The 21,580-nt window shown below is 45.0% G+C and overlaps 1 protein-coding gene across 3 annotated transcripts; it reads right to left on the minus strand.

Moving 5' to 3' along the window:
• Positions 1 to 5,212: 5,212 nt before the first annotated feature.
• NFKBIZ (NFKB inhibitor zeta) lies at positions 5,213 to 16,190 on the minus strand. Of its 3 annotated transcripts, XM_074536072.1 has the most exons (12): positions 15,769 to 16,184; positions 15,249 to 15,388; positions 14,281 to 14,317; positions 14,081 to 14,184; positions 13,173 to 13,939; positions 12,638 to 12,743; positions 12,160 to 12,306; positions 11,590 to 11,653; positions 10,804 to 10,973; positions 10,047 to 10,157; positions 9,792 to 9,959; positions 5,213 to 9,171 (listed from the first exon to the last, which is right to left on the minus strand). In XM_074536072.1, the coding sequence occupies exons 1-12, from the start codon at positions 16,001 to 16,003 to the stop codon at positions 9,118 to 9,120; spliced, it is 2,103 nt and encodes a 700-aa protein (XP_074392173.1). In that variant the 5' UTR covers positions 16,004 to 16,184; the 3' UTR covers positions 5,213 to 9,117. The 3 variants fall into 3 exon arrangements, with proteins under 3 accessions (XP_074392173.1, XP_074392172.1, XP_074392174.1); XM_074536071.1 differs by having other exon boundaries at positions 5,213 to 9,959; positions 15,769 to 16,190; XM_074536073.1 differs by having other exon boundaries at positions 5,213 to 9,959; positions 15,830 to 15,961.
• Positions 16,191 to 21,580: the final 5,390 nt, after the last annotated feature.

The following is a 21,580-nucleotide window of genomic DNA, read 5'->3' on the forward strand; positions in this document are numbered from 1 at the left end:
CTAAGGTGGGAGAATAGATTAATTCTAGGCTCGTGAACAAGATTTATCTCTTTCTAGGTTTGACCACTTTTCCTTCCTCTTCTAGTCTCCTAAGTTTTAATTCTTTTTCCACAGCAAATATTTCAGTAGTAGCCAACACAAAAGGAAATGTGCTGGTGGTGCTACAAAGGAAAGATGGTAGGATTTGTGCAAGGTAGCAAACAGTCAGGAGAGAAGATGGATGCAGTGGTGATGCTGGAAATGGATTCAGTTCTGCTAACAACCACACAGAGCACAATGCAGAGTGGTGATGGACACTGAACGCTGTAGCAAACTGGTAAACCTAAGCTCCATGGAGGTGGAACACCCAAAGGCACCAGGAGAGGCAGGATCTGATTGCCTGAGCACAGAAACTGCTCCAAGCAGGAGCCTGAGCAAAAAATGGGAAAAGGCCAGGTTGGATGGGGCTTTGAGCAACTTGCTCTAGTGGAAGTTGTTCTTGCCTATGGCACCGGCACTGGAACTAGATAATCTTTAAAGTCCCTTCCAACCCAAGCATTCCATAATTCTATGGCAAACAAGTACCAGAGCTAGATGTGGTGGACTTAATACAGTAAGACAGAGACTTCTGGGAGCTGCTCAGGAAAAGGGTCCTCAAAGAGTCATTGCAACTAGTCTTGAGAAAAAAATGGCTCTCAAAATGAGAGACAGCAAAGGGTAGGAGAAACTTGCAAAGTGCATCCAGCCAGCAGAGAAAGGAAACCAAAACCACTCCCAAAGCAAGAAATAAGAAGGATGGGGGAAGCTGGACAGACAGATCAAAGAACGCATAAAAGCAAACAGAGAAGAGAAAGAAAAAAATAAAATAAATTGACCAACACTCTCCAGTGCCCAAAACAGCCAGGTAGGATGTAGGCTGTGAAAGAACAAGGCAAGAAGGACCTGGTGGCCAGAAGGTTGCAGTAGGACCATAAAGGCTAACAGGAGAGGACAGGAAGGATGGTCCATATATCAATGGAAGATACAAATGGATGGGGAAACAGGAGTAGGAAAAGAGGAGAGAATGGCCAAGACAAGCCAGAAGCAAAGCTAATGGATTTAACAAAGGAACAGAAGAGTCTCTACTAATACGGCAACCCTAATTAAGAGGATGTGGCACCAAGATATGATGGCAGCAAATAATTAAAGGTTGTTAAGAGGAAGTAACTTAAGGCTAATAAGAGACAGTAATTTATCAGGAGCCAACAAGAATAAAGAGTTCAGGAGCAGTAAATACAACAATGGAGTAAAAATAAACAGGCAGAGCAAGAACCAGAGCCACCAGCATGACAACAAGGACAATGCCACAGCAGAGCATCAAGTCTGTACACAAATGGTGAGTGGCTGATGGAGTCCCAGATGGAGCTGTCAGGCCTCCTCCCTCTCCTTATTCAAATCTCCCCCAAACACCCATCAGCGCCAGGAGGCCTTTGGGAAGATATCAAGCCAGTGATCAGGGAAGACGCATCTTTTTGAAGTTGGGCCCCTGTTGCACTTGTCCCAGCACCCAATACCTCAAACAAGAGCTCTTGGAGCAGAGGTTGTCACAAGATCCACACCACATACGGGGTGGACAGAGTGGAAATGGACACAAAGCTGGAGGAGGGTGGCAGCCACCAATAGATCCCTGAAGCAAAGTGCCTTTGTTGGGCTTGCAGAGGGAAGAGCAAGAGGTCTTCATAGCTGCAGCCCCAGCCATGGAGTGACAACTGAGCTCTTGCCAGGGGAGCAAAGGACCATCCTGCCATGGGAGCAGGGAAACAGGAGTCCAGGCATCAACCTGGGAGCAGGAAGGCAAAAGGAGCAGGCTACTTTCCCCATAGCTCTTGCTGCATCTTTACACCACCTTCATAGAAAGCACATGAAGTTTATTAGCCATGTTCCTAGTGCTCCTGCTCTGTCCTGCTCAGACAAACAGGAGATGACCGCTACTGTCCCTGCAGCAAGGAGAGCCCACACTCACTCATGCCCAGGGTCCAAAGCCAGGCAGACAGAAGTGCACACCCATCCCTCTGCTCTCCACATCCAAGCAGATCCTGGTCCTGAGCGCAGACGGCTCCACAGGGAGCGAGCGGCCAGCACTCACACCCCGGCGGCCGGGTTTGCTCCAGTGCTCCTTCTCATCACCTGTCCCCAGCCCAGCCTGCTCTGCCAGCTGGGGACACGGGGCATGGAAAGGAAGGGCTGGAAAGGAAGGGCTGGAATCAAGAGACGCACCTTGAGACATGGATGCAGAGCGTGGGAAAGAGGCTAACGACATTCATGTTCATCAGAAGGCAGATAAAACCACTGCAATAATAAAATTTCATTATGGCAGCTAAGGAAGAAGAAACAAAAATTCTTTGTTTGCTGTGTCTATAATAAAGTACAAAGGTACCTGCCTTTGCACTACTGGTTGCACAGGCAGGTTCCAGCCCTGGGTGAGGAGTAGAACTTGCTGGTGCATTGTATGTTGGTTTCCAGGTGGCAGATGAACCCTTTGCATTGTTAACTAAACACCCTGTGACGTAAGGCATAGGCAAAACACCTTTCCTGGGGTCCTTCTCCTTATGGTAAAAGAGCAGAGATGGCAAGACCTACTATTTCACACAAATGTCAAGATTTATGGATTTATCAAGAAAGAGGGAGAACATTAGGGTCCTCATCAAGAGCCAAAGAATGTGCTTCATCCTCATTAGGCATGGGAGAATCTACATTGGCAGTCATTCTCAGGACAGAAAACCATTAGACACCCAACTTTTATTCTTCACAGTGCTTTGGTTTTCACTAGTGCATTCAATTTGCAAATTCAAGAGAACAGCATGGGAAAAGTTTCTATTTTTAACAAAAGAAGCTAAAAACTTCTAAAGTAATGAATTACTCCTGGATAAAAAGATTCATCTTCTTGAAAGAGCTTTGCTGCCTTATGTACTCCCACACAACACATTTTACATACTTACATTTTGCATGCATATATATACATACAATTCTCCTACAGAATACAAAAATAAATTGATCCATATTATAAACTTACTCTACATATGCATGTATTTTATTCACAGACATGTGTGAGAAAGTTTGAGAAAATGAATAATCATACGAGCCTGAGACTAGAGCCAAGGGCTAGAACAGAAGTGGATAAAAGCTGTGTAAAAATAAACATTAAAAAAAACAAAAGCATTAAAGCATCCTGTCCTATCTGCTAATTTTTAAATACTTTCTTTCTCCCTCCAATGTTTATTTTTGTTAAGAGACATCCATCTATCCCAAGCACCGGAACAGGTGACCCAATGGCATAGTTATTTCCTGATGAGTCATGCATGTCCTGAGCTCAATCTCCTCACCTCTATCCCAGCAGGAAGACTTGTTTCATATAGCTCCATCACAGCACTCATGGTGATGTCTTAAGCACCATTAGAACCTCAAACCACTAAGACAAATGCTTATTCCTCACTTTGACTCATCTCCTCTTTTATTTTTTAAGAAATCCATTAATGACCAATGATATTTCATGACTAGCTTTTCAAAATGTCTTTATATGATTTTGCCTCACTTAAAAAAGGTTTCCCTAGTTTTGCCTCAAGTGTTCACAAAACGCTCTGAGTCTATTCATGGGTCTAACACAGAATTCCCTGCTATTGTAGCATACTCAATTTGCTCTGGTGCTTTTTTCCTAGTCTGGGTCTGTTTTTTCTCTTCCTGTCCCAACAATCAGGGCTTAGAAATGTTAAATTTTTCAGGTGAAAAAGCTCATTTTTGAGGCATTGTCCAATGGCCCCTCCAAACAGCCTGGTAATCCTAGCAGCAAGCAAAAGCACTATCACAGGCAGAACCTCCAAAACTGAGCACACAAAACACAAGAACTCAACATGTGTGACCTACAGAAGGATCATGAATAACCAAGAGATCAGTCATTACTCATGGTGTTATTGGGAAAATTTAGAAAGAGCAGCCATCTAGAAGGGTAATTGCAAGCCTGCACAGCCTTTGGATGGAGCTCCTGTTGTTCTTTGAGTCCCTTCAGACGGTGTTCTTTCCTTCTCCCTGCTTCAGGTTTCTTATCTCGCCGATGGGACTGGTGATTACTGCAGGCTTTTGAAGCCACCTGGAAATCTACTGATGAATAATGATAATGGCATGCTACTATCTTGATGGGTTTTCTCAAACTGCTCCTAAAACACTTCCCCTCAAAATGAGCATGGGCTGTCACTGGTGACCCAGTTCTGACTCCTACACTGTACATCCAACTGCAGCACAGTGCAAAGGACTCTGTAAGCACCTCTTGGGATTTCTCATCACTGTGACCTCAAACTTCCAATTTTTCTCATAGAAATGCCAAATTTATTGGCATCACTTACTGGGATGTTTTTAGTGGAGTGAAAGTCCTTGGGCAAGGACCTGTGTTCTGCCTGTGGATAAGCCACAAGATGGTACAGGCTCAGGTCTTCAGTGTTTATTGGCTAGCCATGAATAGTAGTGTTTACAGAGTCCCTGTCCTTTTTTATGGTCAGCCTGGCTCTGAAGATTATGGGGCAGCTCTGGGCCTTCCCACAAAAGCCTCAAGATAGACTGAAGGCTGTCCTAAGGAGCCATGGACTGAAATGAGCCAAGTTCTATCTCTCCCAGGTTGAGTCCATGGAAAGTACTCAGCACTGCTGAAGAAATCTGTTATTTGGGGCCAACACACAGCATTTGATACCATGATCTACCTTAGGAAAATATGGTACCCACTGTGGTACCAACAGGTCACCTATGTGGCCCAGATCATCTGAACAGAGCTACAAGCTTTCATTAGGCACATGCAGAAGCATCTCTGCACTGCATCCACAAGACAAATCACTCAGACTCTTCAGTCTGCCTTGGAGCCCAGACATATCTACAGAAGCAATGTGCAATTTCTTTCAATTGTCTGCTCCCCCTTCTAAATCTCAAGTACCACCTTAGTCATCTTCCCCTCAGGCCTGCTGACTAGCAAAGGGGAAGGGAAAAAATTCACTAGAAACTAAGGGGAAAAACATGTGTGAAGTACAAATCAGTTAATACAGCAATCACTTTCTCAAAATAGCCTAGATCACATTTTCAGAGCTAAGAGATAAAGATTATCAGGTAAAACAAAGATTTATTGAGACAGCCTCAACAACAAAAGCTGAAAACAGACACTCGGAAAATGCAGCCCAAGATATTTTCTCTTGTCCAGCAAGACTGAGATAGGTACCTGGAGAAGAAACCAGTGCCTAAATTCCACTATTAGAAGAGAGACAACCTCAGGTGTAGGACTTCTGCACTAATGTGGTTCCCAATTTCATTAGTGCTGCCTTGAGATTTTTTACTATCAGGAAGCAGATCTAAAGAAATACTGCCAAGAATAGCCAGGAAATTTTGCTAGGAAAAGAGCTGACCATACAGGCTCTGTGTACAGATGAGCATTTCCTCCCAAGCCATCAGTATCTCAGGCCAAGAATATCACCAAACACTCAGGAAAAGTTATAGATAACAATAGAAAGATTTGAATGTGTTGAAATACCAGGCCAATTCTTGGCAGATACTTAACTGCAGTAACCTGTTCTTTATATGTTCACTTTAACCAGCCTCAGCTCTTCCCTTACACAGGAGCATATCAATTTTTTAAAAAAAGGCAACCAGACAAACAAATTGTCAGGTAAGAAGTTCATGTTGTATCCTCACAGTCAGCTCTACCACACCCAACCTCTCTAAGAACTTAGTTCTAAGTATTTCCTGGCTATGTTTTTGTTTTCTGATAAAAATATAAAATGAGCAATAAATGTGGGAAATGCACATTTTCCATCTCCAGAAGCAGAACACATTTCTTGTAAATCATGGATTGCCACTTTCCACAACTCCAGCCAGATGAGTAGCCCACAAAAATCAAAAAGCAGCCCTTTACTGAGGTTTGGCTTACTTAGACAAACAAATCAGAAACATCCTGGGAACAAAGCACCATGTGTCTTAATATTCTTACTTGGAACCAGGCCAGTCTCTTCTGTCTCTACTGCAACCAGTGAAATAAATGGTGAGCCTACATCCACATCAATAAAAGCTATTCAACAGTTCCAAGAAATCATAAGTTATCAGGGAAACACTATGAGAGTGCTAAATATTTAGTGTCACTTGGCCTTCAGTAAAAAGGAATTGCTTTGATTAGCTAGTTAAATTGGGTCAGATATGCCAGACCTTCCCAAGATCATAGGAGAGAAAAATGAGTCACAGCAGGGATGCTTTCTTGTGAAATTACCTACTGAACTCTCCAGACAATGAAATTACACTCCAGGCAGATGAAGTAAGTTTCAAACACTAGAGCCTCCCCCTAGGAATTCTCTAACTTGGAGTGCCAGGAGTACCCCTTCCAGAAGGGCACAAGTGCCACAGAAAGCACCACACTGCTTGCTAAATGCCTCTCACCTGCTTCATGCTCAAGCACTGGCTGAACACGTGCCACCCTTACAAGCTCAGGGTATTTGAACCCTATGTGAGATGACTCAGTCAATGCCAACCAGAAAGGAGTGCCAGGCAGTCAGATCAGGCTGATCTGAAGGGCCAGAATATCTCATCAGCAGCTCCTACTCCTGTGTAATCATGTCTTATAAAGAAAATTAAAATTAACTGGAAACAGTACTATCAGGTTCCTTGCACAAATAAAAAATGTTATACCCAAGGCAGGGTCACCTGCAGTGAGAGGTGCAGATGACAGCACCTTCAACACAATCTACACACAATTAGCTGTTCACATAGAGGGGCTATTTCATCTTTGCATATCCTAATAAGAAATTCAATTCTGTTTCCTGCTGCCTGTTGTGTTCATGGTACCTTCATTAATAGCTTCCAGCTCTCATGCTGAAAGGGAGAGTGAGTTCATCCCCACTCGGGTTCTCTGGCCTGTCATGGCTTTGCAGGACTGTCCTCATTTACTCTGCTGCTCCTCGCAAGGAGGCTCCTCCACACCTCTGGGCCTCTTCCAATTCCCACACTTTCACCCTCACCACAAGCAGCAGGAAGGCAGGCTGGACAGCAGGTTCATAGTTACATAGAAGCCCTTTTGGTTTTCTTCCTTCCCTACAGATCCTAATGCTGCATCCACTTTTATCTCAACTGCTGTCCCTCTCCAGCTCCATTCTCAGCTGGGACAGGCTGTGATGACAGTTCTTCCCCCTGAGGGGTCACTGCCAGCTCAGAACCACCTCATCACCACCTGTGAGGGAGACAGCCCACCCCCATGTGTACAGCCCTATTTCCTAACACAGATTGTCACCTGTGCTAGGGTGACACTTGTGCCTGAGCTGCCAGAACTGAGGACCAAGGCAGGGAAGGCATGGGGAGACCATTACATTGTCAGAACTGCCATAATTCTCTCCAGTATGCAGGGACAAGGGTTCAGGTTCCAACCTGGGGACTATAAATTCGATTTGGGGCACACCTACTCAGTTCCCAGACAACACAAAGTGCACAGTGCATGACCCAGAGCACCAGCACCAAACAAGAGAAAGAATAACCAGCACAATGGTAAGAATTCATTTCATCTTAGCAAATGGCTTTTCAGCCTCACACTATTACCATGCTAAATCAGTTTTACCTCAAGCTTGACTACAGCATTATTTGTATCACACACAGTAACCACCAGAACTGAATGAGCATGTTTATTCAAACACAAGTTACACATAACCCTTCAAGAAATACATTGCAACTAAGCCTTTGCATATCAGATTTTTTCATTTAGCTTGTCTACAAGACATACTTTGCCAAAACAGCATAATCAGACTAATTAAATGGTTACAACAGAGAACTGCATGTGATGAAAAAAAAACAGTTTAAGAACAAAGACCATACAGAGAACATATTACTGGATTACAGCCCAGCATGGATCATTCAGAAAATGACAGGAGGAAGTTTTATCCAACAGAACACAAGTATACAGCATCATTAGTATACATTTTCCATTAATAATTATTAAAAAATAGAAAAAACTGTTAACATCAAATATTACTTTGCTAGCCACTATACCTATAAGGTAAAACCATAAATGGATTAACTCTGCTTAGGAGGTGGAAAACCTTAAGTCTCTAGAATTAACTAGAGCCCAATTCAGCAAGCTACTTATGCATGTGCTTAAGCCCCACCAACACCAGTAAGGCTTACACATGTTGAAGTATTATAATTAACATTGAGAGATTTCAGCATGCATCAACAGTGAAGTGCAGCCAAACACTTGCACTGAAGCAGGTTTAAAAGTAGAAGTTACATACATACTATAAAAATAATGATCCTCCTCTCTCAATCTATTGTTCTATTACAAGAAAAACCCTTACTGGGTATGAGAAAAACTGACACAGTCCCCTGAGGAAGCACAGCTTTTCATGTTTTATTACACAACTCCAAAAGTATGCACAAATCAGTGCCAGGGACAATCTATCATAACTCTACTTTCCAACCTCAGTCTTTCAGAAAAACAGAATTTACCCAATTTGCACCAGTGTAGTATTATAACTCTGTATGCAATTTGCAAGTTCAAGATCAAGGAACTTGTTTCTTCAGATCCTTCCCCAAGTGATCAATAGATTGACAGAACTATACAGCTGTACAATAATGTCAGTGACTATATACAATCCTGCACAAGATACTGGAACAAAGCCGCAAAGTTACATAAATAAATGTTCAACTTCAAAAATATTTAATTTCTCTTGCATTTAAGTGTTACTAAAAACACAACAACAATCTCTGCAATTTTTGACCTGTATCAGCCCTCTCTAAAATTTGAAAAAAAAATCACAAAGAATTTCCTAGTCTTCCTTGTCTAGAAGTTATCTGTATGGCTGTTTAAATAAAATCAGTCTCACCATAGCTTTGAAATACAGGAAATACAGGTAGCCAGGAAAATGTTCCATATTTTGGGAATGAAGCATTCCCTTTTGGCTGGAGGAATTTGATTGCTGGGTTTGGGGCTTTTTTAGTTTTATGTAACCCACTATATAATAGTGAACAAAATACTTTTGTTTCATAGAAACAACTAACATTTGCCCACACCAGGCAAATGCTCTATTTACAGATAGATTAGGACTGCCTGACTGACAGTGAGTGTAAGTTGCTGAACTCCAAGAAACATGGAGCCTAAAACGGCGACACCCTCTGCTGAATCGCCTTCCCTTTGAGGATACGTCTTATCTGGAGAAGAGAAAAAGACAGAAACATCAGAATTCATCACCTTGAAGTGAGTCCTGAAAAAACCCCACCCTAGATCCAGTTTTGCATTCATTTATCCAAGCCTAGGTCCTGAGTTCAGTCACACCAGAAGTGATCCCACTTGACAGCATTTGAACCAATGAAATGCAACAGTCAGCAACTCAGCTGTGCTTAAGTTACTAATCTTAGGTCAAGAGTCAGTTTTTTCATCAAGTAGGAGAAAGGGATTTTCTTCCTCTGTTACTCAGGCCTAAGAACTGTCATTACTAATTCTGACAAGAGCAGTAAAAGCATGAACTCAGGCCACAGTGAGATGAGCAAGAGGGAGTATTGCCTCCAGTACATTGCAGGGTTACAGAAACAAAGCCTATCTTTACAGGTAAAATCTTTTGAGATTGAAAAAATAACGTGAAACCTAAAATTTCAGGTCTGTATATTCTGATCTTGGTGTTGTAGCTAAAGATCTAAAGAATAAAATGGTATTTGCCAAATCATTTCCTTGAAAGCTGCAACGCAACACCCAAAAGAAAGTTCTGGAGTGGAATGCAGCTTTTGTGTGGACAGGGACAGAGGGAAGGAGAGGCCTGCTGTGGATTTTTTACCTGTTCCCCTACAAGGCCATCAGGAACCAGATGAACTGGCTGCTCGTTCTCCAGGTTCCTGGCACTGGGATCGGCTCCCCTGCGCATGAGCAGGCGCACAGCGTCCAGCTGGCTCACGCGGTACTGCAGGCTGGCCGCCACATGCAGGGCTGTGTTGCCGTTGTAAGCCTGGGGAGCACAAAGCGACTCCATGAAGGAAAACCTGGGGCATGAGCCTCTCTTTTCTCTGTCTGTATTATGGAAAAATCACCATACCTTTGCATTAACAAAAGAGAGATAGTTGGGCAGCTCCAAAAAGAGGCGAATGAGCTCCAGGTTTGCTTCTTCTGCTGCCAAATGTAAAGCAGAGCGACCACTTTTGCGATCCTATCAAAACAAGAAACTGTTTAGTCTTCCCTGCAGGTGCTTCACCTATCCAGGGGGAACATGCAGACAAATAAAAATAGAAAGCAAAGTAACTGCAGAGTGTTGAGCAAACATACTTGCACTACAATTCATCAAAAGTGAATCTGAATATATTTTAATATCAACATCTAATGAACAATGGAACCTGATCTCATCTGCAGGTAAGCTTACATAATGTAATATTTGATATTTTGGCTAAGTAATGGTCTGGCACGGCACAGACCTGAACTGCACAGCTAAGCAGTTTTTAATTAAAATTTGCAGCTCAAGAACACAGTGTCATCAGCACCCCACTACTATGGGTACCTCAGCATGCTCCAAACATATTCCTACTTTTACAACACTCACTCACTGCAGCCAGCGTAGCATCATTCTTAGTCTAGAGATTAGACTGTCACCTCCCTCCTTCCCCAGGGTTCGTTTGCATTGATAATACCTTGTTCTGAATAAATGAAGCATTCCCATCCCATCTGGGTAAATTAAGCTGTAGGGAAGCTTTCAAGTTAGTCTTCTTCCCTTGTAATAAATGCAGCATGGGAGAAAGGGACACAGTCTGCTTCCACATTCTCTCTGGATCTGGCACCTCACACTAAGGCATTTTACTTACTTTAGCTTCAACAGAGGCTCCCATTTGTATCAGGATCTTGATGGTTTCTACCAGGCTCTTGTTTCTCAGCAGAAGCTCCTGGACCTCAGGGGAGTGAGGTGGCTGACAGTTCTGCAGTTCATGCAGCACAGCATTATGGGCCAGAACTGCACAGTGCAATGCTGTCAGACCTGAACAACAAAAAAAAAAACCCATAAAAATCATCATGAATGAACAAATTCAATACAGAAGTATTGACTGTCTGCTGGTTTCAGAGATTGGATAAAGGAGCTTCTACCCCCATTAAGCCCAGGGATGGTTCCATATTTGTAGGTGACAGTGACTGGTCCCAAGCAGCCTGAGATCTGGACTGTCCATCTACAGAACAGTGAAGCAGCAGCCTACTCTGGGCCCTCAGCCAGCAGATGGTGAAAGAATCAATTTCAAATGTATTTTTGTACAAACTGTAAGTTAGAAAGAGCTGGTTTATGGAGAAGGGAACAAACAGAACAGCCTTCTACTGCCAGATTCTGGCTACTGTATCCACTGACAACACTGGCACTCCAATGTTTTAACAATGGCCAGTTACAACCTAAGCTCTCCATGCCAAACACAGCAATCACGTGTAAGAGGAAAGTGCTCCTGACAGACACAGACTAATCACGTTTTCATCTGACAGATATGTCAACCGCACCTGTAAATTTCCATCTGAAAAGGAAATATTGCATTTTATTGCATTACCATCAGTAGCTATAAAACACTGTACTATCCAGTAACTCTGTAAATTATAAACTCTTAACTACTCACCATCATAGTTTGTTGCCTCAAGGTCCACATACTGATTGCTTCCCATAGCTCCCTTTTGGATTGCCTACAAAAGTGGGAACAGGCACACATTTACATCTTATCCAAACCACATACTGCTTCAAATTTATTTATTGTCTTACTGCAATAGCTGCAATAAAGTTGCAATAAATAACAGTATTTCTGGAAGTGTTCAAGGCAAGGCTGAATGGCCTCTGAGCAATCTGGTCTAGTGAAAGGTGTCACTGAGCACAGCAGGGGCATTAGAATTAGAAAACCTTTGAAGTCCTTTCCAACCCAAACTATTCACTGATCCTATAGCTAAGAGGAGACTTACTGTTTTGGTTTGGTAAACCAGAGGATTCCCCCAAAATTACTCAAAAATGTTGATGAGAATCTTAATGAGAAATTCAGTCCCGCTTTAAGCTCTATGTGTAGAAAGACTCACAAGGCTACCCAGAGAAAAAGATAAAGGAGGGATTTTTTTGGTGTGGTGGTGTTTCCAGAGTTTCCCAACAGAGCTAAGGGTAAGAGTCAGTGGCTGGGGCAGAGCTGTGCCTGCCTGGCTCTCACCTGGAGGACCTGGGCATGCCCCTTCTCAGCGCAGACATGCAGCGGCGTCCTGCCCCAGCAGTCTGTGGTGTTCACCTGAGCCCCCAAGCTAACCAGGTCCTGCACAATGAGATGCTGGTTGGCAGCCACAGCAACCTGGAAAGCACTCTGCAAACATCAAGAAGAAAATTTAAGCTATTAGTCATCTGATCTCTAACAGGAAAGAGCAACTAAAACAAATAAAAACCCTAGGTACCTGGTATTATTTAAGCAGTGATTATGAATACTAGGAAGCCAGGACAAATGAAGCAGAGCACATAGTTTTACCAGCTCAAGGTGATCCCAAGAAGTATTAATAGCTCAAGGTTAATATTAGTATGCAGGCTAAATCTTGGGGTTAATATTAAATAAGCATTTCACCACATCTTTCCCAGGATTCAGACATGCAGAAGCATTCAGGTGCAGAAAGCAGGTGCAAAGATTTTTTTCAGAACCTCACCTGGCCATTGTGCTCCTTAATATCCAGCATGTGCAGGGCAGCCATCTTCCTTGCAAGAACATAGGAGAGTGCTCGACGGCCCTGGGCCACAGCGATGTGGAGGAAGCTGCAGGAAAGAGAGGGAACAGAGTTACACCACCCGACACAAACCAGGGCTTAAGACAGCAGAGAACCAAATGTCTACAAGAGGTATTATGCTGCCAGTTACACAGAGGAGGTCTGAAGCTAAGACAGGAACATGGATATTTTCTTACCAGGGCAATTTAAAGCACCTAAATTGCAATGTTTTACTCCCCTTTTAACCAAGCCTAACAATAAGCACCTCAAATTAGAAAATACATCTACTCAAGTGTACTGGAGCTCTGCATGGCAGCATCAGCAACACCACACCTTTCCCCTGATCAGCGAAAACACTGCACTTGTGACACAAACATCGCTATTGAACTGCTTCACTATAACCCACAGTCTGCCAAAACCCAAACAGAAACACTCCCCAACCTCCCACAGAAGAAACACCAAGATAAACAGCACTCACGTGTCTCCATCGGCATCCTTCGCAAGGAACTGGTCTTGAGAGATGTTAGCCAGTTTGTTCTCCTCCTGCTCCACTTGCCACTGAAAAAATGACTTGCCCAGCTGCGTCGTGCTCCTGGCAACGTTTTGGTCAGGCAGTGAGACATTGAGAGTAGCCAGAGAGATGCTGCGCTCCAGACTGCCACAGAGGTTGCTGGAGAGCAAGCTGAAGTTGGGGGCATGAGGGGCAGCCTCAGCCTGGGGGTGGGCACTGTTCAGTGCCTGGAGGGGAGCGGAGATGCTGTCCGAGCCCTCGGAGTCGTTCAGGAGGGAGGAGAAGCTCTGCGGCGGGCAGTACGGCAGCTCGTGGCTCTCAAAGGTGCTCTGCTGGTAGGCAGGAGACTGATCACTGCCAACAAACGGCCTGTAGTCCAGGGAGGAGCCATCTGAGGGGTAACTCTGTGACAAATCTTGGCTCTGGGACGCAGGGAACTGGTAATGCTGGGGAGGATCAAGCATGTGCTGGCTGGTGTGGTCCTGGAACGCTTGGTACTTCTGGGACGGGGAGAACGCCTGTGTTCCCGGGCTGTCCTGGTACTGCTCCGCAGGAGAGCCGTGGCTGGAGACTGAGTGCAGCCAGCTCACCTGCACCGTGTTCAGGGAAATGGGGCTCGACTCGTTCTTGATGTTTATAATGTTCTGAAGCAGATCAGAGCTGCTCTCGTGCTTGGGCTCAGCTTTATGGGTCTCCTCCATGCTATCCATAGAAGTTGGTGTCTGGGGTGGGGTCTGACGGAAGGGGAAAAAAAACAACACAAGGCAAATCAAAACAAGCCCCAGAAAATTAGAGGTATAGCTGTATCTGGTAGTTTCTGATCATACAAAGCAAACTGAAAAATAAAGGCATGGAAAAAATTACTGCAGACTTACCAGGAGATGTGGGTGAACATTTGCTTGGCGCTTGAAAGAAGGTCCATCAGAAAGGAGTTCAGGAGCCTTCCTTTTGCCACTGTGGCCCAGTATGCTCTTCAGTTCTGATGAAAAGAAAATAAATTCAGAATCCATTCAGAGGCTACTCTCACAATTGATTTCAAATGTTACTGCAGGGTATGTATTAAAACATGGTTTACCTGTGTATGGTTCGTAGTTCACCAATCCTCCTTGTGCCTGTTAAGAAAAATCCAAAATTTTCTGTTATTATAATGTTATTTCTGAAGGGAAAACAAACAAAAACAAATAAACACAAAAACAATCCACCGCAAAAAAACCACCCAACAATAACAAGAAAGCAGCCATGACTTCCTTCTATAAACACAGAATATACCTTAGAATAATTCTAGTACGTGGTTGTCTAACCCTAACTTAATTGCTTTTAATTAAGGTTAGAAAATGGAAATAGTTTAATGAAACTTAAATAAAAACCACTGTTTTTCTTTAGGCTTTTCAAGCCATTTGTTATAATACCACAAAACTCCAGAAAATCTAGAGAAATACATTATTCCTTCCAGAGACCAGAGAATTTTTTGAAACATTAATAAGCCAGCCAATTTTACAATTCTTTAATGCCATGAACTTTCCTATGCAAATATCTTCCTCTGAAAACACTTATCTAGGACGCTTTCAAACATACACTCACAAAAAAAAAAATCTAATCAAACCAAAAACAGCCTTTAATCTTCTCAGAATTTCCTGTAATTTTTTGTCCTTTCAGAGTGAACGGGCCTACCCTGTGTGCTTTGCACAGAGGCGCAATAGCACGACAAACAAATCTGAGAAAAATCCCTAACCCTTCCAATGAATGATCTCATTCCAGCCAACACGGAATTTCTGCGGTTTCGCAACACAAATGTATCTTTATCCAGACTCCCTTTAGAAAACAAAGCTTAGTATGAACAGTTTTAAATGCCTCCTTCTCTCACGGCAAACCTTCTTTCTGATTTCTTCCCAGCTGCATTTTTCCATTATGCGTTGAAAAGGAAAAACACTGACTCCATCCACAGGAGATAAAGCTCATTTCTAGCATTACCGCAGAGTGCTTTCTTGCCAGCTTCAGTAACCATTAAAACCAAGCCTGTCAGCGCAGAAAGCTGCCGGTTACCTTGCTTTCCTCGGTGGCAGGAGCCGAGGACATCTGCTTGCTGCTCCTGAAGTGCAGCAGGAGCTCCTTCACGGAGTTCTTCACACGGACTCCCTGGAAAGGTCCTCTGTGCTGCTTTCCCCCCCCCATGTGTTGTTCAACTGTGGAGACACGAAAACAAAACCCGACTTTAAGCCACCCACTTCGTTTACACTTAAAGAATAATAAATATAGAAAAAAAACCCCAAACAATCTAGAAACTCTCGTGGAAAGGCACCTAAAGCTTGGGTTAGCAGAGAGGAGCCAAAGAGCTGCTCCGCGTACCCCTTCGCCGTCCCACGGGCGTGCGGCTCCTCCGCTGCCCGGATGGAAGCACCGCGGCACCGGGCACGAAGCGCCGGCCAAACGCGCCCGCTTTTCCCGGCTTCGGCCGCTTTCCCATGCCAGAGGCTTCGCCCCCGAGGGGACGGAGCGGGACCCGCGGCTCCGCGCTCTCCCCGCCACCCCCCGGGGCCGGGGCCGCCGCGGGGACCCGCCGTACCTTGCAGCGCGGGGCGGGGGCCGCCCCGGGGGTCCCTCCGGCCGCCGCCGCGGCTGCTCACCGAGAGGTCCGAGTCGGATCCCGGCGAGCCCGGGGCGGAGGAGTGCGCCGGCGAGCAGCTACCCTCGCTGGAGTGGGGCGAGGCCCCGTAGAAGTAGGCGAGATTGATGGGGCTGCTGAGGGCGCCGCCGTCGCCGCCATCGGGCGCCGCGTCGCGGCTGCTCTCCACGATCATGGCGGTGCGGCGCGGCGGGCGGCGGCGCGGGGCGGCGGGCGGCGGAGCGGGCACGGGCACGGCCAGGGCTGGGCGGGCGGCGCGGCGGCTCTGGGGGCGCGGGGCCGCGGCCGCGCTTATACCGGGTCCGCCCCCCGCGGGAGGGGCCCGCCGGGCGGGGCCGCGCTTCCCGTCAGGGCGGCGGGAGGAGCCTGCCCGTGAGGGCCGCTGCCTCTGCCCGGGAGAGCCCGGTCCGGGGTGCCGCCTCACGCCTTGTCCGCCAAGCTTGCCACCGCTGCCTCTGCCCCGGAGATCCTGTGTGGGATCGCGGTCCGGGGTGCCGCCTCACACCTTGTCGGCCAAGCTGTCCCCCCGTGGGCTTCGCGGGATAACAGAATATCCTGAGTTGGAAAGACTCCATCAGGACCATCGAGTCCAACTCCTGGCCCTGCCCAGGACACCCCAAGAATCACACTGAGCCTGAGAGCGTTGTCCAGATGCAGCCTTGGCAACCCTCGCTTACCTCTGCTTGCCACCCTCTTATGGAGCTGCAGAGGTGGGGATGAGCAGAATCTCTGTCCTCCCACCGCTGCTGATGCCACCTCATGTCCCCATTTCAGGCATCCCTCACACTTTGCCCCACTCCTACCAGTCCTTGGCTCCAGGACACAGGCATGGAAGAACAGAGACTTTTTGGTCATGTGCATCCCATGAGCAGCATCCAGCGAGAAGGGGAACGTGAGCAGTTACTCACAACTGAGATGAGTCATCTCTGTTCCTCTTACCCGGCCTGGAGCAGGCAGGGGCAGACAAGGAGTGATTTTGGTTGTAGTTTGCACCATACTGTGGTGCCAAGAGCCTCTCGGTAGAGGCCACCTCAACCTTCTTGGGGAGAAGTGGGAAAGCAACATGATGCCAAAACAAAAATGGGTGAAACCATGCAATTACTGTTAACATCACTGAGTTATTTCCAACGTTTTCAGGAAGACTTCTCAGGTTTCTACTTTTCAAACAAATATATCTGCTTTCCCACTTCTGCTGAAGTCACCATCTTCTAAAATACAAGTGAGCAATTTTGCCCACAAAGTTGAGATTAGGATGTTTTTAGCACTGTGGCTGTTCCAATAAATAGGTAGTAAAACAACATGGTCTTACATGGTCTTTCTAAAGTATATTATGCAAACTGGAGGTCTGTAATTTATATGTTTTAATTGTATTGAATACCATGGATCAGTGCAATATGAAATTATATTAATCAGCCCATGAGGAGGCAGGAGGGAATTGTTTTATATTATTCAAATATTTCTCCCACCATCAAGTGAACAAAGGGTTTTGCTGAGAACTGTCTAGGCGGATTTCTACTCCAAAGACTGTTGTTTTACACCATAGATTGAATCTATGCAGCCAGAGTGAAATTTGTAAGTAGAACCCATAAAACAAAATCAGATGCCAAGTAGTGGCAGAAATACCCCAATAGAGGTAAAAATTCACTTGCTCCCTGAGCAGAAACTCACCCCCAAGCGCACCTCCTCCCTCATTTAACAAAGCACTTTACACAAATGAAGATTTATTAAACCAGGCTGTGTGTTTTAAGAAAGGAGAGGGTTTGGTGTTCAAGCCTTAGACCTCAGTTATGATACCTTAACCCTAAGCAGATGCTTTTCTCCTCATTGAAAAGCACTTGGTGCTCAGAGATCCTGGAGCCCATGAATGCTCTTTGCACAGTCAGTGGCTGTGAGAAGGAGACACAACTCAGCTTTCCAAAGTGGATCCAACTGATGGACCTTTGTGTTCTCATCCCTGCCAGGGAGCCCAGAAAGCCACTCATTTCAATCTCACAGGAGGCTCTACAACTCCTACAAAATGCATCTTGTCTTTCAACAAGTGGATGGTAATGCAAATCTGAGAAGTTGATAACCCAGAAAATTAGATTTGTCATTGCAGTTGCCTTGAAAATGTCAAGAGTAAAAGAGATTTCAAATCAAAAGTGGCTTTGTCTCATTGCAGTTCTTCTGTGTTGTAGAAGGTTCCTAAACCACATGCAGGCAGGGACAGGCAGCACCTTTATCCTTGCTATTCAATAACAATTTTGGAATGGATTTATTTGGAGATTAGTCTCAACACATGAATGAAAACTCTTCTATAAAACAATTTAATGAGCTTGTGTTTGGTTTTTTCCCTGAAGAGGGCATAGAATTTCTTTTTCTCTTCTATTCCAAACTCTCTACTCTCCTGAAAGTTGAATTGCTGACTTGCTCTCCTTTTACCAAGCAAAATCCATTTCAGGCAACAATTTGATACCTGAGCTCATACTTGTTTCATCAGTGACATCTTATTTATCAGGTCTCCTGGCATAAATCTACTCCCAGGCAAAGCAGATTAAGGCAAGTCTAATTCCACCAAGCTCCATAACAAAAGGCTCTTTCAAAAATATACACACACCCATTGGTTGCACAAGATGTGCTGGCTCACAGCAGCCCTGTGTTCTCAAAGTGCTTCTCTGAGAGTTACTGGTAAATTATTGCTACATCCACAAGCTGTAATTATTAATGCTGCAGACCTTGAGCATTAATGGGTTTTGGGTTTTGGCCCAAGCACTACGTAACATCTGTGGTGACCAAACCCTGTGAGGCGTCTTCAACCAAAGTAAGTTCCTCTGGGGCAGGGTGGTGACCAAAGAAAAAAGCACTTGTCACCTCTCCTCCTTGGGAAGGCATCCGGCTGGTTTCAGCCTTCTTTGGCCGAGCTGTAATTCAGTGTAGCCCACCAGCCTCAGAGCTGGAGAAGGCTGCGAGGTGAGCACAAGGCAGCCACCCCAGCTCCCCGATGTGCCGTCTGCCCGTGTTTTTATTGCACCAGCTCCCTGCTGGGATGTATCAATAATGCCAACTAGTGGCCGTCGGCAGCAGCATTTGTCCTGAAACCACTTTTCTGTGCACCTGCAAAAAGTGAGATAAGCCTATCTTGGTATCTCAAATAACAACAGAAAGGAAACAGAATGCACTTGTTTCTGAAAACTCTGTTTCTTCTCTCTCTTCAAAGCACAGCCCACTATTGTAGCATTAAAAGCAATCAGTTTTGGTTTAAGTTAATCCAATATACTTGATTAATGAAATAACTTTTGAGAGTGTGACTTGTGCACACGCATGAGCTACTTCATGGGATCTGGAAAAAACTTTGGTTAAGAACAAAACCAAAATCCAATTGTCTTCAAGCTTGTGCTTGCTGGGTAGGGGTCTCATTACAGAAAGCAAAGAGGCTGAATACCAGCACCTTAGACTTCAACCACCTGCTAAACACCCAGGCTAACCAAGGTCATGTTTATCCCCTTTGCCATCCTAATCAGAACAAGCACAGAGAAAAGACGCAGTGTGCCTGCGCTGCTTGGTCCCCGGGGCACCTACTGGGGTGAGCACTATAGGGAATGTAGGCTTTAAATAAATAAATGAATGAATAAAGCAAGCCCAGTGAGTGCAGCTTTGCCTTCCCTGTGGAGCAGCACGTAGTCACTGTGCCAGGCACACTGTACAAGCTCCCTGTGTGAGTGAGGAACATGCCAGCTCTCAGAGCACCCCTTGGTTTGGAAGGTATGGGAGCAGAACAAATCTCTCCCCTCGTCTGTCTCCTGAGCAGCAGCATGGAGTAAGGGACAGCCTCTAGGTGAAATGTCAGAGCACAAACTGCTAGAAACAAGTACTTGGTTTTGCAATGTTTCTGGAGCAGCATGACCTTTGTGGTGTTTCTTAAACTGGACATAAAAATGGTAGTTTACAACCCAGTTGCTTAATGCAAGTGAATATTTGCTGTGTTGATGTCAAACATGCCCTATCCTCCACTGGGTGTAATTGAGGCTCCTGCTGCACACTGTGAGCTGAGATGTGCAAACACCACGGCCACACCTCCCCACCCCAGCAGCGTTTCCAACAGCACACACCTCCCAAACCATGCAGCACAACACTCACTTTGCTTCTAGACTGGCATTGAGAAAAACACAGGTAAAATCTCAGGAACAATTCCACTCCTAGAGAGCATTTGGGGTCTGTACCTGCATTTGCTTTAAGGGTTCTGGAGAGCACTTGAGTGGAAGTGGTCCATGACAGGGTTTTACTCTAAAAGCTGGTACAGAGGAGTTAGTGTTTCTTCCCTCTCTGCTATACTTGTATTGCTACATTTTTCCTAAACTTTGGTCTCCAAGACTGACATTCTGGGATTAATCTGAACATCAAAAGGGGGCATGTATAATTCTTCATATTAAGGAAAAACTTAGACTTCTTATTTAACATATTTCTTTTGGGCTTTACTCCTTTGATCCAGAGAATACCCTCAATTCAGCTCTTTTTCTCTCAAGCTGTCTCATATTTAAAAAAAAAAAAAGTAAATTAAAAAAAAAAAAAAAGTGGGTTGCTCCTAAGTAGATCCTTCAACACTGTGTATGTAAACCAGCTGAAATCAGTACACAAGAAAGGAAACCCTAAACCCAGCAAGTGTTGCAAAGCTGGCAGAGAGGACCTGAGTTCTGTGAAAGCAGTTTCCTTGTATATATACCTCGTGTCTGGGGACATTCTTCCCAACATACTCACTACCCTGGTTAGTCATGTTTTCTCAGCAGCTTACCTGTCTCATTAGTTCATTAATGCCTGGCAGCAGGGGAGAAATGCACACAGTACTGATGTCACAGCGTGTAAACAAGGAGCAGGAGGCCATTTCCCCATAGCAAAGGGCAACATCATATGTCACCTATCCTAAAGGATGCTGTGCGTGTGCATAGGTGAGGTGGAGAGTGCATCTTCTTGCCTCAAAGGGGCTTGTTGTGGTATTCCAGTTTGGAAAGGGAGTTGGCACAGTTTCTCAGTGCTGCTAGGGAGACTCAGTGTAGGTTTGGAGGGGTCAGCATCAGTTTTCCTTGTTTCTCATGCTGAAGACATTTTTCTTCCTAATCAAGATGATCATCCTGGGCCAAAACCTGATATTCATAGCTCACATTAATTTCATGTTCTGCTGTCAGATGCAGGAGCTTGTGCTGCAAGCACAGTAGATGAGCTGGGCTCTGGTGTACTTTGATTTCAATGTTCCTGCCTTCCACAAACAAGTGGTTGTTCCACTTCAACCACCTGTAAAACAAAACCACTTTCTAACAGGGACTGCAGAGCTGTCCCAATGCACATTGCAACACTTCAGCACAGGAGTGGGAGGAAAAAATCTCAAAGTGAGATTTGAACCTAGAAAAACATGATTTTTTGAACTGTCTTCTACCCAGACACTTGCATTCCTGGACTCAGTTTGTGTGTAGTAGCAGGTAACCCTATCTAAGATTAAGGTTGCCATACATAAGGTTTCTCAAACATGCATTTTTCCCCTCAAAAACATTGCCTAGGCAGATTTTGAAAATTTGTGCTCTTCTTGGACATGGCAAACCAGTCACATCTACCAGACAGGAGGTCTAAGAACTGACCAGTCCAGAAACCCCAGGCACAATGTCAGTATTTCTGCAGCCCACCTGTGCAGCACTTGCGTGGCAGGATCAACACCTGCAGGAAGCCTCAGCATTGATTTGCACAATCCTACACATCCTCTGTGCATACCATCAGCTCAAGGGTG

This window comes from Zonotrichia albicollis, chromosome 2 (assembly GCF_047830755.1).
Source record: "Zonotrichia albicollis isolate bZonAlb1 chromosome 2, bZonAlb1.hap1, whole genome shotgun sequence".
Classification (NCBI taxonomy): Eukaryota; Metazoa; Chordata; class Aves; order Passeriformes; family Passerellidae; genus Zonotrichia; species Zonotrichia albicollis.